This window comes from Acinonyx jubatus, chromosome D2 (assembly GCF_027475565.1).
Source record: "Acinonyx jubatus isolate Ajub_Pintada_27869175 chromosome D2, VMU_Ajub_asm_v1.0, whole genome shotgun sequence".
Classification (NCBI taxonomy): Eukaryota; Metazoa; Chordata; class Mammalia; order Carnivora; family Felidae; genus Acinonyx; species Acinonyx jubatus.
The window spans coordinates 55,424,261-55,440,719 of NC_069393.1; the positions used below are offsets into that span (position 1 = coordinate 55,424,261).

Below are 16,459 nucleotides of genomic sequence, written 5' to 3' on the forward strand. Positions count from 1 at the left end.
GAGTAATTTTGAGAATTACATAAGACAGTACAAGTAAAGTATGTAGCATATGGTTTGGAACATAGTAAGTGCTCAATAAATGTTAGCTATTAAAAATGAAAAGTTCTGAAGGGAATTTGTGAGAGGCCATTGCTAATGATGTGTTTTAGGTGCAGTAAACTATCCTAGCATGTTAGATGATATGAAATCTTTAAAGGTGTGATGATAATATTGTGGTTGGGTAGAATGCCCTTATTCTTAGGAGAGGCACAGTGAAGGACTGAAGGGGAAAACTTCATATCTGTCGCTTACTTCCTAATAATTTAGCCAAACATATATCTATGTTTCCATATCTATCAAGAAAATATGGCAAACTGTTAACAAATGTTGAAGCTAGGTGGACAGTATGGTTATTGTACTATTCTTTCAACCTGTGGGTTTGAAAATTTCAAAATAAAAGGTTGAAGGAAAGAAAAGAAAGGATCCTAGAAACGGTCTAGTGAAGTCCGGCCCTCATTTTACAGAAAGAAGCTCGGAGGTGAAGCTTTTGGCCAAGGTCATACAGCTGGAGGAGCCTGAGCCAGAATCCAGGTCTCCTGGCTGCTGTTGCCCCTCAGGCAGCCATGAGCTGCAGAGGAACAGACTCCGCTTCCCTCAAAGACCTAGGGGTGTTATGGATGTGTAAAAAGGCACTTGTGTTGGTGTTTCCTTTTTGTTTATTAAGGAAATAGGTAGGTCATTTGGCTGGAAGCTTTGATGTCAAAATTGTGAAGGCAGCGCCAGGGCCAGCCCCGACATCCTGGGTAAACCAGTTTGGCACCCTCAGCTTGTGTTTGTTGAGTGGTGGTGGTGTATATGTAAACACTGGGATTTCAGGGGAGAGGGCGAAGAGTAGGGGTGGGGCCAGGGTCAGGAAGAGCAGTGGAGAGACTGGCTTCATTCTGGAGCTCCCTGAAAGAAGGGGCCCCAGGGTTTCTTTGGGGATGAAATGCAGGCACGTAAAGAAAGGAAATGATTTTCTGCGGTCAGCAGCATTCTCCTCTAGCTAATAGGGTTCAAAGCAGTGAAAAGAAGAGATGAAGAGAGGAGGGAATGTCCATGCAAGTCTGGGGAGGGGGGCACAGAGAAGAAACGGGGAGAAAGAACAGAAAAATACGGTAGAGGAAGCCTGGGGCCACGGTGGAGGAGGGGTTGGGGGAGGGGTGTTGAAAAGGTAAAGAGGCCGCACCTGGGGGCCTGCGAACGCATGGAGGACTGTCAGCCTCCGCAAGCTGAGTGTCTTGCCCCAGAACCGTCCTGCCTCTCTCTTCTCCGGGTCTGGAAGTCTCAGGAGGCCGTGGTAGCAAGCTCAGAGCTCCTGGCGCTCTTACTAGGGGGAAGGGCTGACAGGAGAGGCGGGGCCTCGGGGCCGGGCGGGAGCGAAGCCTCTGGCCGCGGGCGGGGCTCCTCTCCGGCGGGCGGGCGCCGGAGTCTGGGGGCCGCGCTTCCCCCTCCCGGTCCGCGGAGGCGCCTGGCCCCTCCTCCCCCTGCCGCCCCCACCCCCGCCGCCGCTGTCAAAGATAAACCGGGCCGTTGCTTGCAGGAGCAGCGGCAGCCGGCGATCGGGCGGTGAAGAGCCTCGGGCGCGGCCTCGCCTCCCCGGCCCGGCGCCCGCATCAGCACCGCGGATAGCACAGGGGCGGTCGCCAGTACCTAGGCGCCCTCTGGCCCACCAACTAGCCGGGCCCGCGGCGTCCGCATCAGCACCGCGGACAGTGCCCCGGGCCCCGTCTCGTCGCGGTTAGCCCACCCGCTCCCCGAGTCAGCACCGCGGACAGCCTCCCTTCTCCGGCCTCGCAGCAGGCTCGGAGCGGTTGGCGCCCCTGGAACATGGCCACTGAGGTAGGGGGCGACCGCCCGGCCCGCAGGCAGTGGCTGACTGGTGCGGGAACACATCTCCGCTAGGGGCGGACTGGGCGGGAAAGGAAGAAGGGGGGGTGAGGTGGGGTGGGGTGGAGTGAGGGGGTGGGGTAGGGTAGGATGGGGTGGTTTCCCTGAATCAGTACTGCGGGGAGGGGTGGAGGGCAGAGTGTCAGGGTGGAAGAGGGGGCTTCTCCTGAGAACTCATCTCATCTCTGGCTATCTTACCCATCTGAGTCCCCGAGGCTGCCCAGGCCACTTGTTGGCACTAGCACCAGGTTTGCTCCAGGGCCCCAGCTGGGGTTTCCTCTTACCCTGGAACAGCTAGTCCTAAAACTACTTCCCTAGAGGTTTGGAGGTGAGCTCGCCCCTGTTGTAGGGGAAGGAAGGCAGCTGGTTGCTGTTGCTATGCAGTGCAGCCATCCAGCTTTTAAACCCAGAAGCTTGGTTAAGAGATGACAGACCTACGTCCACCTTCACATTTCCTTCGTGGGGGAGTGAGGGGACAAAGAATCCTCAGGCCAAAACCTCAAACAGTTGGGTTTAATGAGCTGCCTGCACCAGTCTCTACTTTTGCATATTATGCTTTCTTGCCCCCGCTCCTCCCCCCCCCCCTTTTTTTTTATACCATTCAAGTTTCTTGTACCAGGGTGTCTACATTTCCCGGGTCTGATGGGAGGAGCTGTCTTCTTCTTCTTCTCCAGGGTGTGCTTATAGGTGTGTCACCTTCAAGGGACTTGAAAGTTGAACCCAGGGACCTGTTGGCTGAGGGCAGAATCTTGGTGCAGTGGTTAAGAGGTCAGGAGTTTTCTCTTGTACTCCCTCCTTTCATGTGGGAAGTGGAGCTCTTTATGTTCCCACTTTATAAGTGGTAAAGCTACCACATGGAGAAGGGGAGGACCTATTTGATACACAGCATGTTAGCAGCAGAGCTGAAAAGTTTCTTCCTTTGGATTTTCGGAGCGGAACCCAGGACACCAGGGTCTCCCCAGTTCTGATGTTGACTTCTTTTGTGGTGTTTCCCTACTTCTCACCCAGCTGGGATGCAAGCCAGGGGGAACAGCACAGGCTTTTGAATGACTCTCTGCATTGCATCGGGGCGTCCTGGTGAGCAGGGTGACATCAACACCAAGTGTCACCATTGCAATTCTGCTGTTGTGGCCACCACAGAACAAGGTACAGTTGCTTGGTACTGCTTGGCTTTGTGACAAAGCACAAGGTTAGTTAGGAGAGCTCATCCTCTAGGACCTTGTGAGGGGCCAAGCCTTAAGCAGACCCATGGAGCTTGGTTTTACAGGTGGAGGAATGCAAAATAAATAAATAATCAGAAAGCTTGGAAAGTGCCAAAGTTACTGAGGAGAGCAGGAAGAACAAAGGAGAAATGATCAAGGATCTGGTCACCTTCCAGATAGGGCTGCCAGGCTGCAGCAAAGCCTGCTGGTATTGGGCAGCAAAGGACAACTTGGCACAGCTGGGCCAGAGGAGTGGGCAGAGAAGGCAGCCACACCTGTGATGTGATCTGACAGATCCCAGGAGGCCGTCTGTCCCATCATATCTCCACTTCAGGTCTGTTATGGTCCAGAAATTCCAACCAGCAGGCTCACATCTCTAGGTTGAGGCAGTGTTTCTAGGAGGCTGCTGTTAGGCATGCGTGACTCTCCCCTGGGAGAGGCTCTGCTTTTAATGCCTCTGTGAATATAGCACTTTCCTGTGTACAAAGCACTATCACATGTATGATCTCCTTTGAGCTTTAGAGCAACCCTGTGAAGTGGGCAAGGATGCTGTTATTATCCGCAATTAACAGATGAGCCAACCGAGGCTCAGGAGCTTGCTTGATCTCTGTGAAGTAGCATCATTATCCCATTTTCCAGATAATGCAACTGGAATGCAAGACGTATTCAAGAGACTATGGCTCAGAAGAGGTAGGGCAAGGACTAGAGACCGAGTCTTCTGCCTCCCTGGTCAGTGTTTTTTTTCTGCTGCAGCCAGGTGTATCCAGTTAGCCAACGGTATTGCTCAACAGCGAGGTGGGCACGTGAGGCTGTGATGGGGGAACGGATGCGGAAGAGTTCAGGAAGGACTCAGGCCTCCTGTTCAGCCTGGCTGGGTCAGCTTGAGGGTAGAGGGACAGAGGGACAGAGGGACAGAGGTATGCCCAGAAGGGATGGAGAGCAGAGGACAAACATTACCCATTTCCCAATTTGGCCTTGGGTGGACCCTGCTGGCAGTACTGAGGGAGGAAGCCTTAGCTCTGCCAAGGCACAGAATGTGCACATTATCTGGGCTGTGCAGTGAGTCATTCTCCCCAGGCTGTTTTTACTGTTAGGACTGAGTTAAGATTACCAGGGAAAACCTGTTGGGAGAAGGAAAACCTCATGCCAAACTTCTTGGCCATTCCCTTTGGGTTCTGACTGGTAAGTCCACAGTTCCAGCAGAAGGTGTTTTGGGAGGTGAAGAGGAGATCAAGACAAGGAGAGGGAGGGAGAAGGAGGAGGGGGAGGGAGAGAGAGAGGGAGGGACAGAAAGACAGAGAGGGAGGGAGAGATGGGTGAGGAGGAGAGAAGCAGAAACATAGAGAAAGCATGGATGTCCCTGGATCCCTGGATGGAAGGCATGGAAACTGGATCTTTTCTGCTTCCCAATTTCTGTTTAGGAGTTAGCATTAAGGGAGGAGTGTGTGTGAGGAACTCAGAGGAGGAATGAAGCCTCCTGAGTGATACACTGACCTCATTTGGAAAACTGTATTGAGCCCATTTCCTGAGCGACAAACCTCTGCAAATGTGTGTCACTGGGAGCAGGGTCCGCCCTGGGAAACAGTCCAGATGGCCAAGGACAACTGGGAAATGCGTGGCTGGGAGGGGCTTCTTTAAGTTTAAGTGGTGGAGTTTGGCCCCTAAGAGATTTTTTAAAACATGTTTATTTATTTTTGAGAGAGAGAGTCAGAGCACGAGCGGTGGAGGGGCAGAGAAAGAGGGAGACATAGAATCTGAAGCAGGCTCCAGGCTCTGAGCCATCAGCACAGAGCCCAATGCGGGGCTTGAACTCACAAACCGTGAGATCATGACCTGAGCCGAAGTAGGATGCTTAACTGACTGAGCCACCCAGGTGCCCCCGGCCCTTGAGAGATTTTTAAATGCACCCAAGTAGCGTTATCCAAGCAAGGCATTTGGAGGTTTGATCTCTGAGGCCTGGAATTAACAGCCAACAGACAGTGGGTTGGGCTTGGGCCCTTGTGTAGGCTGAGAAGAAGGGAGGCCCTGTGCCTGGGTTTCCATCCTGAGGCCTGACTCGGCTGCCTCTGACTCACGATCCTCACTCCTCCTCCACACCCCAGCCAGGGATCATGGTGTTGGTTCATGAGCTGAATCTCCTGATTCTTGAGTTGAGCCTCAAATGCATCCTCTGGAATTAGCTAGTTTTTAATGAGGATGGAGATGTGGGCCAGATGGGGCCTCCTGTTTGTTTTGGGCAGATTGGGACTGGGAATGTTCTTCTGAACTCCAGTGCTTGCTCTTCACCTCTACCAGGTTGGCTCTGTCAGGTGTATGGCCCATTCTTCAGGCTGCCTCCCTATCCCTGTCATACTGCAGTTCAAAAGTTGGCGCCAGTAGGTATTGCCACTGACTTTCTCTTTCTTCCTTATGAAATGCCTCTTGGTGTGTCCTTAGCCAGCTGCCAGCAAGCCTGGGACGGTGGCAGGGGAGAGGGCAGAGTTGAGGAAGTTAAGAAGTAGATGAGAAGCCCAGGTGTCAGGGTCAGTTAAGAAACCCCAGAGTCGCTGTTCAGGGGAGGCACAGAAGCTGTGGTCTCTTAGAGGTGCAGGCATATTCTGGGATCCTCTTGTGGGATCAGAGCATCATGGATCTCTCCTGAAAACCTGTGCTCGCTTCCTGAAAGCTACATAGCTGGCAAGTGCCTGGAGCCTGGCCCTAGCTCTGGCCCAAGGGCCCCTATGATGGGATTTCTTATTCAGAGGTCCTAACCTGGCAATTCTAGGAGTGAATCTTGTTCACAGTTGTGCCTTATTTGGTCTGCTTAGTGCTTACAAATGTAAATATTTATTGGAAACGTAAAAAAAAAAAATCAAGACATTTGATATTAAGGAAATCTGGATTTATGCATTCTCTTAAGATGTCCAAGTGTGGCATCCTGGGCTCGCATTCTCACATGGCAGTGGTCAGCCGCTTTCTTGAGACAGGGCGTGGGTTCTCTGATTAGCCACAGCCCTCACCCAACCCACTTAGATGCTTAGTTCCTATAAACATTTGCATTCATAATCCCCGAGAAAGCCTCTTGAATGTCAGGGCTAGAAGGGGCTTTAAGTGATTATGTTGTTCCAGCTTTTCAGTTTCTAGTTGAAGAAATGGAGGCCCAGGGTCATGTGGCCCGGACTAGCACCCAGGTATCCTGCTCCCAGGTCAGTGGGCCCTCTTTCCATCAGGGCCTTTTGGTACTTCACAACTGAGCCACCGTGGATGGGGAGGGCCAGGAGATGCTGCCTTGCCTTAAGTCCTACTCTTTGCCAACTACAGATGAGTGTGTTATATTGTGCTTGACATAGATCTGGGAGATGAAAGCTCTGGAATATACAATGAGTCTGATACCATCTTCTAGCAACTCCTCAAGACTCCACAAATACTCTACAGGGAGGGAAGTAGATCCCTGGTCACCCAGAGGCTTTGTTCTAAGGCTCAGGATTTTTGGGGTTGGAAAGGGTGTTGAGCTCTCCTACTCTGGGTACTTGAGAACTCACAGATCAAAGCCAAGAGGAGATGAGACCATACTATGCAAGGTAGCATCCTAAAATTTTAATGGAATAATAAACTACAAGTTTATTGTTCAGTAAAGTCCCAGAGAAGTGATCCTGATCAGCAAGTAGGTCTCCTCCAGGCTGACTCAGGGACCCAGGCTCTTTCCAATTTGTGGTCCCATCATCTTCAACATACAGCTTCCTTGGTTTCTGTGAAAAAGGAAAGGTAACAGAAGAGTGGCTGGTTGTTGTGAGCTAAGCCTATACATGAATTCATCACTTCCACTCATATTCCATTCAGTCATATGGCCACACCTAATTGCAAGGCAGGGTGGGGATTAATCTAATTGTATGCCTAGGAGGAAGAAGAAGTGGTCACTAGAGACAATCACAGACACATACCTTCATGGTAGCACACAGTGCGTGTGTGCACTCGGACATAGACAAAGGAGGCCATCAGAGGGGAAGAAGCTCTATCCATAATAGAATAGTTGAATCACTGTTTTTTCCCTTTCTTTCCATTCTCACCATCACTTTTCTTGGGTTAGACCTGCTTTTGTGTTTCCCTGGACACTACAAACATAGTGCATCCCTTCAAATAGCCTCTTACCCCAGCCACTGGCCTCTTACCCAGTCATGCCTAATTCCCATGCATCCCTCACAGAGCTTCCTGAATGATCCTTCTGGGGCTAAGGGAATCCATCCTCATGATCCACTGGCTCACGTCAGTTGGTTTTAGAAGGGCAGAGGAAGGCCACAGCCCCTTCCTTTTCTTTGGAAAATATATAAGTATGAGATCCTAACCAGATAGAGCAGACAGAGTAACAACACACTTATACCACTAAAGCCTTCTTTATTTTTCAAAGTTATCATACGATCCTAGTGAATGTCAAGGGGATTTTCTCAATTAAAACCTTGATTAGAGGAATCAAGGATTGTTCAGACAAGAGGAGCATCTATATATTCTTCAGTTCGGCCCCAGTACTCTGGTATCACATCTCTTACGTAGAGCAAGTTTTGCCGGATGTAGGAAAGTCTCCTGCAGTGTTCTCTGATTTTCCCCTTTTCCGAAACTTGATCTACAAGTTATCTCTCCTACCTTTCTCTCATTGCTTACTCTTTCCCCCAGCTTTTAAGCAAGTTTGTCTTCTGTCCTATACCCTCCCCTCTAGTAGAGCCCCCCTCCAGCTCTTTGTGATAGCACTGTCCTCTATACTGTCATTCCCCCCTGCTCTTGCCTAATCCATAAACCAACTCCCGTCTTGCTGAAATCTGCCTGCAGTCAACTGGAGCATATTGTGTTCTCTGCCATCTTTTTCCTTTGCACAAGCTTCTCCCTCTGTCTGGGTTGACTTTACATCCCTCTCCCCACCCACTGCCTGCTCCCTACCACTGGCAACTCCTGGCCTTCTTTATGACTCAACACAGACCTCAGGAAGTCTTTTCTGAGTAAGCATTTCTGGGTAAGATGTTACTTCTCTAAAGCATTTATCACAGGCTAATTTATTATATATTTACTTGTCTTCTTCCCTGGAGCTCACAGACTGTCTTTGCTCAGCATCCCCAGAGCTCGGCAATAGTAGGGACTCAATAAATGAAAGCTGAATGACGGAAGAGATTCACCTTAATTACACAGGATGAACTGGCTGTGTGTTCACTCTGCCCTTGGGGCTTGGCCTCCACATGGTTCCAATGTTTGACATATTTTACCCAGTGGGATGCTTCTTTCAAATGTGGGTGACGAAGGCTGGAAGTGGAAGAAAGAGGCCCTGTTCTTCTATTAATTGAGGCCAGTCCCCTCAAGTGCTAGAGTTTGTGTCAATGTCAAAACTGCAGGTGTGGGCAAGGGACAGAGTTGCCCCACTTCTTCTTACCAGGGCAAGGTGTTTCTTTAATTTCTGGGTTCAGCCTACCTTACCCATGATTTTCTCTGGGCATTTGGGTGCCCCTTCTTTCCTGTGGTGAGACATGCTGGAGAGGAAAGCTATCCCTGGTGCTCTTGGACCCAGGCTTTAACTTGGCCTCAACCCGAATCTCCCTCCCAGTTGGTGGGCTATCAGGTCCTCCTCTGTCCTACTCCCCTCCCCAACCTTGCTGTAAGCCCCACCTCTGGGGCCTGAGACCTCAGTCTTGTTCAGGGCTGGGTTCCCCAAGCACGAGGCCTGATGATTTGTGAATATTTGATACTTGGTGAGTGAACAAAAGTGTGAAAGGCTCTGTGTGTGGGGGAGGGGGAGGGAGAGTGAGGAGGAGGGAAATAGAGGGGAGGAGAAGGGAGGAGAGGAAAAGGGAGGGAGAGAGGGAGAGAGGAGGAGGGGGAAGGGAAAGAGAGGGAGAGGGAGAAGCGAGGGGGAGGGAGGGAGAAGGGGAAAGAGAGAGAAGGATCTGGGCCAGCTACCAGGAAGTCTTTTCCTCCTGTTAAAATTTGCTTCTGGCTCTGTTGATGATTCCAGAACCATCATCCCCTTTTGGCTCAGCTTTTGCCCTAATTCAGGCTTTTTCTAGATCTTTCTGGGATAGCTTGATGTGTCTTCTCTAGTCAACTCCACAGTTCTGCTTCCCCATGACTTTCCTGGAGCACTTGTAGGGTGGCTAATGTTCAGGTTTGCCGGGGACTTTGTTGGGTTAGTGCTGTAAGAATCACATCCGGAAAACCTCCATCAGTCTTGGACAAACCTAGATGGATGGTCACCCTGAGTGTGAGTCTCCTGTATGCCTCCTCAGGTCCATAATCTGCAGGAGCTGCGGCGAAGTGCCTCATTGGCCACCAAGGTCTTTATCCAGAGAGACTACAGTGATGGGACCATCTGTCAGTTCCAGACCAAATTCCCCCCGGAGCTGGACAGCCGGGTAAGGATGTCTTTTTTCTAAACTTGGAACATAGGCCGTGATGGAACTCAGGGACTTATTCCAATGTATTTTTTTTTTTCCAGGATGAAAGTAATATGTGACATATAACTTGTTCAGGCACTTCACGTGGCAGAATTAAAAAATGTCCCTAACATTGTCTTGCTGTCACCTCACTGCAAGTTAGAGCTGAAAAAGCCTCAGAGATTTCCTAGTTCAGCGGCCTTGGAACATCAGTAGCACAAGAGTCGCCTGGAGAGCTTATGAAACAAAAACAGATTCCTTAGTCCGATTGATGGCATCAGCTTCAGGAATCTCTACTTCTTGGCAGCAGTCTCAGCCCCAGCTGCATGTTAGAATTTCCTGGGGACCTTTAAGAAATCCCGATGCCCAGGTCATCGACCAAGGGCTCTGCCCACAGCCCCTCCCTCCAGACTCAGCCAGCTACCTGGGTGTCTCATGGACCACCAACCCCTTGCAAGTCAGCTCCTTCTGCCCAGTTTTGCTCCCGGTTTCGGGGGTGCGTATGGTCCTCATTCCCAGGCTGCTGTAGCACTGTCCTGGAATTAGAGAGTCTGCCCTCTGGAGGGCGGTAGGCAGACCCCAGCTCTTTCATTCAGCAGCCCAGGCCTATCCGAATGGGTTTGGGAAGGTGGGGCAGGGCTGCCTTTGCTAATCTGATCGGTAGCCAGCTTTTAGGGTGCTGTGAGGTCTCCTCATCTCATCAAAGGACACACCTGTCCTTTGGGGCAGGGCGACTCTTGGGGTAGAGCATAATATTTTCTTATGCGTTCCCTCCAGATCTGTGTAGGGACAGTGGCTGGGAACCCCAAAGCTTCTGACTATTCTTAGGGAGACCTTTTGTCCTAGATGGGCATGGAAGGTCCCATGCTAGCTTCTGTGATGGACAGTTCTGATCCTGTAGTGGTGAGTGGGGAAGGGGGTGTTCTGAGGAATGTAAAAAATGGGCCTACAGACACTTTGACACCTGCTTGGAGCATGACCTCCCAATCTAGTGTACGTTTATTAAAGAGCACAGATTCAGGTCAGAGCTGTGTAACCTTGGACAAGTTCACTTAGCGTTCAGCAAGTATTTACTGAGCAACTACTATGTATTAGGCACTGGGGATGTAGAAGTGAAGTCATGAGTTCATTTTTGATTGGAAGGTATGAAGAATAAAACAGCAAGTAAATATGTAGCAGCTCCAGTGGGGACCACTACTAGAAAAATAAGTGTGAGGGTCACAGGGCTGGGAGAGCAGGGGGGAGGTGAATGGTGGGGGAGGTCTGTGAGACAAGGTAAGCCCTTAGGCCTGTAGGTATGAGCCTGGGGTGGGGGTGTCTGGAGGAGGCGTGTTGTATCCGAGGACACAGGCGCAAAGGACTTGTGCATTTTCAGGAAGCAGCAGGGCGGTCAGTGTGGCTGGTTGGGGACTGAGTGGGCAGGAAAGCAGGAGGCGGGCTCAGGGGACGCAGGGCCAGGCCCTGTAGGGCCTAGCAGGCATATAAGGACTTCTTGGATTTTACTTGGAGAGAGATGAGAAGGCTTTGGAAGCTCTTCATCAGAGCTGTGACATGATCTGACTTTAGCAGCCTCCCTTGGCAGGGCTGGGGGCACAGAGACCAGTTAAGAGGCTGGAGATGACAGTGGCCGGGACCACAGAGCTGAGCTTTGAGCTACTGAAGTGAAAATGTGGGAAAGTGTGTTATTTATTCATTTATTTTGATTAACTTTTTAAAAAATATCAGACTCTGCAAAGCTTTTTTTTTTCAGATGAAGCAATTGCACAATTAAATGTTTTTAATGTTTATTTTTGAGAGAGAGAAAAAGAGAGAGAGAGAGCACGAGTGGGAGAGGGGCAGAGAGAGAGGGAGACACAGAATCTGAAGCAGGTTCCAGGCTCCGAGCTGTCAGCACAGAGTCTGACACGGAACCTACAAACTGTGAGATCATGACCTGAGCCGAAGTCAGACGCTTAACCGACTGAGCCACCCAGGTGCCCTGCAATGGCATAATTTAATCTACAGTTGCCAGATAAATTGATAAAAATCTTATTATTTGTTTTTAAATTGAAGTATAGTTGATACGCAACATTACATTGGTACCTGAAAGTGCTTTTAAAAATAGAAAGCATGGAAAGTGCTTAATGAATATTAGCTATTATGATTATGGATGCAGGCAGGACAGCTTCCCAGTTGTGCGTGCCCACGAGGCTGTCGTGTTCTTGGTGACCTCTTTGAGAGAAGATACTCCTGAGATCTCATATAATCAGTCTTATGCAGTTGGAGTCCCATCCAAACATGGGGAGCCCCTACCAATTAGGTCCTGGGCGCTTTTGCAGCTATGAAAATGGGGGGGCGACGAAGTCACCAGAATTCCTGCCTGACCGTCTGCTTTCAGGAAGCCTTCACGTCTCTGATATTGTGGGAGTTTCCTGCTCCCAAGGGAGGCCAAGTAGTCATTCTTATTCCCATTTTATAGCTGTGGAAACTGAGGCTGGAGTAGTTAAGTCATCAGCTGAAGGCCACATAGCTAGTTGATGGTCAGGTCTGGACTGGACCCCAGGTCTCCTGGCTCCCAGTCCAGTGTTCCACAGGCAGCTTCTCCGATCTTACCTGTGTGCCACTCCCCTCATCCGTGTGGCCCCACCACTGCCACCCGCCCTCCTACCTGTGACTGCCCGGTCCAGGGAGGCTGGCCTCAACCTGGTTCCCTGTCCCTTTCTCCGCCAGATTGAGCGGCAGCTCTTTGAGGAGACCGTGAAGACCCTCAACAGCTTCTACGCGGAGGCGGAGAAGATCGGGGGCAGCTCCTACCTTGAGGGCTGCCTGGCCTGTGCCACGGCCTACTTCATCTTCCTCTGCATGGAGACCCACTACGAGAAGGTGGCTCCCCTCCTGACTGCCATGCATCCCCTCCTGCAGGGTTCCCCCGCTGCCCGCTCATCCTCAGCCGGCCCCTCTCCTTGCAGGTTCTCAAGAAGATCTCCCGCTACATCCAGGAGCAGAACGAGAAGATCTTTGCCCCTCGAGGCCTCCTGCTCACTGACCCCGTGGAGCGCGGGATGCGGGTCGTATCCTTCCTGGCTGTTCTGTGCAAGGGCCCAGAGCTGCCAACTGGTGGGTTCCTTGGTGAAGACACCCAGAAATAGGGACCACCCTAGGGACCTCTGCTCAGGGATTTTCCCAGGATTCCCCACATCACTGGTCGTCAGCTCTCCTCCCCCACTATAAGTTATCAATGCCTTTTGTGAATTTCAGGGTTTGCTTTTACTGGGCTGCATTTCTTCAGCACTTAATACATGCCAGGTATCATATTAACTGCTTTGAAACGATGTAATTCTCGTACTACCCCTACAAGGTGGGTAACTCTTATTCTTCCCTCTGCCCACGAGCCCACTGAAGTTAAATCACTGGCCCAGGGTCACCCGGCCGGTGAACGTCAGAGCCAGGATTTGAGCCCAGTCCCACACTTAACCGTGAAGCTGCACTGCCCCTCGGGGAACACGCGGATCTCTGCACACGTTTACATGTCTACGGTCTCGTGTACTCCTGGGTGTACGTCCTGAGCCCCTCTTTACAGATCAGAAAAATGAAGTCTTGGTGGGCGGCCGGCCCAGGAATTGGGTTATAGGCCTGCTGGTTCCACCTGGAAGAGTGTGGTCAAGGTGTACACACGGCCCACTCGCAGAGTAGAAGTGTTAAAAAAATGTTTTTACTGGAAAATTGAGAGGAAAACGAGGAAAGAAAACACAAAGACCGGAATCTTCTGTTTACAAAGCCCTGTGAGAGGGGCCTTTTTTTAATTGAGTTTTTACTAAGTGCCAGGCATTGGGCTTAGAGCTTTACAAGCGTTATTTCAATCAGTCCCCCAGCTACCCCAAGATTCCATTATTACCACCATTTTACACACGCGGCCATTCATGGGTAACAAGTTAAATGACCGGTCTAAAGTCCCATCTCTCGAGAGAAAGCGAGTCAGGATTAGAACTCGGGACACCGAGGTCTTCCCACTTCCCACGCCGTACCACCACCTGTCCCGGTGTTTGGTAATTAGACCCACTAAAGCGGAAGCTTCCGGTTGTGCGCCTGCGCAGTGCTCGGGCCCGGCAGGTCGCTGTGTGCGTGTGCATACCGAGCGCCCGCGAGAGCGCGGAGGGGCTGGGGTCTAGCGCCCCGGGCCTCCCGGCCTCGCTGTCTGGGACGCGGCACCGGCTCGGCCGCGCGCTCCCCTGCTGGCCTCCGTCCGCCCCTTCTCGGCAGCTGGCAGGGGCTCCCTCCTTAACGCCGGCCGCAGATCGAGATCTCCATCTACGAGGACCGGTGCAGCAGCGGCAGCTCCAGCAGCGGCAGCAGCTCCGGCAGCGGCAGCAGCGGCGGGGGCGGCGGGGCGGGGGCCCGGTGACTGGCCGAGAGTCCCTGCAGGGAGGTGTACGGCCGGACTGAGGGCCTCTCAGACCTGCGGCGGCTGCGCTACCAGAGCACCCGCTTCTGAGTCATTCTCTGGGCCCCTGCTGCTCCCCAGGGAGGGGGGGGGCGGGAGGAAGGGTGACTGGCCCGGTGATTCCCGCGGGCCATCTACCCGCGCCCCCCTTTACTCCCTCCTGCCTGTCACCCCTGGCAGGACGGCCTACTTCCTGACCTAGCATTTTCTCCATGGGGGAGGTCTGGTCACACGCAGCCAGATCTTCCAGGGGAAGGCTGGGGTGAGGGTGTGGGGGTGGGGCCACACAATTTGGACAGCCCTTTGCTTCTGCAGCTCTTTACCCAACACCCGGAGGGGGGCTCAGGTCCCAGAGAGAATGCCCTTATCCCGCATGATTCCTCACCCCAAATCCCACATCCGCTAGGACTCTCTCCCCCCAGGGTCCTGCTCCCTGTGGCTGTCTCCCAGTGTCTGCTCTTTCTGGTGCCACTGCAGGGGCTCTGCCTGTCTGTGATCCTGCCTCCACTGATTCGAGGTCTGGGGAGATGGGAGCTGCTCAGTCCCCTCCTGACCTCTTCTGGACTCCTGGCTTCCCCTTCTCTGCTCAAAGCCTGGAGGCCACCTTGGCCTTGCCAAGAAATATCCAACTCCTGAGATTTTGCAGGACATCAGGCGCTGGTTGTGGGGCACACAGCCTGGGGCTCTAGGAGGTTATTTGGGGGTCTGGAGAAATGCTTCATGGAGACATGTAGCCTTGGGAGGTTTGAACCTTCAGAACTGGAGCCAACTTCCTGAGATTAGAACCTGTGTGTATGTGAGAATGAGTGTGTGTGCATGCAGGCACGCGTGTGAGTGCATATATGTGAGTGTGCTATGTGCAGAAATGCACATGTGTATGTGTATGTGTGTGTATGAGCACACATGTGGATGGATGTGTGTGAGTGCAGTTGTGTGTGTGTACACGTGTGGTTGCACCTGTGGGTGCATGTGTATGTAACCGTGCACTTGTCTGTTCCCCTTGGTTGCCAGGCCAATGATTGCCCCTCTCTGCATCCCGTCTTATCTTTGTATGTGATAGTCTGTGGCTGCTTCCCTGCATGGGTCCAGCCTGTCCCCTTGTAAATAAATGTCCTAAAGCTCCTTGCCCCTTGCCTGGGGCTGCCAGCTCGGCTCTTCTTCCTGGTCTCTCCCCTGCCTGCAAAGCTCTCCCTACCTTCTGATTCTACTGTGTACATTCTAGCAGAAGAGAAGCTGGGGGTCTAGGAGAGCAGAGCCAACCTTCTGGGACCTTCTGTGTCCCTCTCCCAAGCTCCCGGTGACAAGGCAACAGGGCCACACACGCTGCCCATTCAGCCCACCCAGGCTCTGGAGCTCTCTAAGGCCGTGTAAACAAGGCTTCTGTGGATGTTCAAAGGAACTGGCAACCTGCAGGGGAAAAGGCAAACTCCTTTCTCGAAAGGGAAGAGAAGCATCCAGCCACCGAGGCCCCCGCCTGCCAAGGCCCAGGGCGGCCAGTGGGAAGGAAGCAGCCCTGCCCTGGTGCCCTGAAGACCGACAGAGAGGCTGCCTGCCTCAGCCGGCAGGAGGTGCTACAAGTGCATGTGAAAGACCAGCTGCTGAAGGTAGCTTTCTGGAACCAAAGAGGGGCCTGATTGTTTTTGGACAAGACAGCAGTGTGTGGGAGGGAGGTGCCTACCGAGGGAGCCAAAGGCAGGCCCTGAGCCCGAGTGGGCGGGTCCTGGTCCCACGATCCCCCACGGAGGGCTGCGGCCTGGCCCATGCCCATTCTGGCCCACTGTGTGGCCGGGCCTTATGTCTGACCTGTGCCTCTTCTGTGGGATGGCTGGGCACAGGTGATGCAGTGGCCTTCGGTTTTATTATTTCTTTTTCCAATAAAAGGACTTGCCCAGCTTGAGGCTCTGTGCCACTTCTTTCCCCGATGGTGATGGGGTGCCATCAGTTCTATGCCCCAGGACCACAGGGAGCGGATGCTCAGCTGCCCACCCACCTCATGCCAAGGAGGTGGGGCTGGGTGTTCTTGAAGAAGCAGTGAGGCTGACGTGGGCAGGACCAACCCTACCTTCTTAGAGCTTGTAGTCTAGTGGGGAAGCTACCCTCTGGATCCTCTAATATGGAGCCTTTATGGGGCACTTGCAGCCTTGGGTGGAGGGAGCAGCTTGACAGAGAGCCAGGTCAAAAGTCAGTAATGAGATAAATACCCATTTCTTGAGCTCTCACCCTGGGTTGGGCCCTGTTAGGGGTTGCATCAGAGAAGTCGTTCAGTTTTAAAGACTAGGATGTTAGAACCTAGCAGAGTCGTATGTTGGATTTTAAAAGACTAAATAACATTTACTGAGCACCTATTGTGTACCAGATATTTTGATAAAACCACATGCTAGAGCTGGGAGGGGATTTAAGATCATCTAAATGAGACAGAATGGAGGCCCAGAGAGGTCACGTGACTTGCCCCAGTTCACACAGCTGACCGACAGTGGTACCAAATTTAGAACCGAGATCTCCTGACCCAGTGCTCAACCTGACACCATGCCGATGGCATC

At 52.1% G+C, this 16,459-nt stretch overlaps 2 protein-coding genes across 5 annotated transcripts in view; one reads left to right on the forward strand and one right to left on the reverse strand.

Annotated features, from left to right (window-relative positions):
* The first annotated feature begins 1,370 nt into the window (after positions 1-1,370).
* On the forward strand, positions 1,371-15,811 carry GOLGA7B (golgin A7 family member B). Of its 2 annotated transcripts, XM_027062784.2 has the most exons (7): positions 1,371-1,860; positions 2,917-3,054; positions 3,750-3,839; positions 9,353-9,478; positions 12,209-12,361; positions 12,448-12,549; positions 13,059-15,811. In XM_027062784.2, exons 3-7 carry the CDS (start codon positions 3,753-3,755, stop codon positions 13,107-13,109), a joined length of 519 nt encoding a protein of 172 aa, XP_026918585.1. In that variant the 5' UTR covers positions 1,371-1,860; positions 2,917-3,054; positions 3,750-3,752; the 3' UTR covers positions 13,110-15,811. The 2 variants fall into 2 exon arrangements, with proteins under 2 accessions (XP_026918585.1, XP_026918584.1); XM_027062783.2 differs by lacking the exon at positions 13,059-15,811 and having other exon boundaries at positions 1,374-1,860; positions 12,448-12,796.
* Positions 6,704-16,459, reverse strand: part of CRTAC1 (cartilage acidic protein 1) — a 154,255-nt gene continuing 144,499 nt past the window's right edge. For 2 of the 3 annotated variants that reach the window (XM_027062776.2, XM_027062778.2), the window contains one exon: positions 13,243-13,894. In XM_027062776.2, the coding sequence (XP_026918577.1) occupies positions 13,644-13,894 (251 nt within the window). In that variant the 3' untranslated portion in view covers positions 13,243-13,643. Of the gene's footprint in view, positions 6,839-13,242; positions 13,895-16,459 lie in introns of those variants that run through there. The other variant, XM_027062782.2, reaches the window with a different exon arrangement.

Bases quoted from the DNA above. Each gene is read 5' to 3' on its own strand.
- GOLGA7B (XM_027062783.2), top strand. From the start codon at position 3,753: ATGCAACTGGAATGCAAGACGTATTCAAGAGACTATGGCTCAGAAGAG. The intron at 3,840-9,352 runs GTCAGTGTTTTT...ATGCCTCCTCAG, and splicing joins CCGAGTCTTCTGCCTCCCTG to GTCCATAATCTGCAGGAGCT. The intron at 12,362-12,447 runs GTGGCTCCCCTC...CTCTCCTTGCAG, and splicing joins TGGAGACCCACTACGAGAAG to GTTCTCAAGAAGATCTCCCG.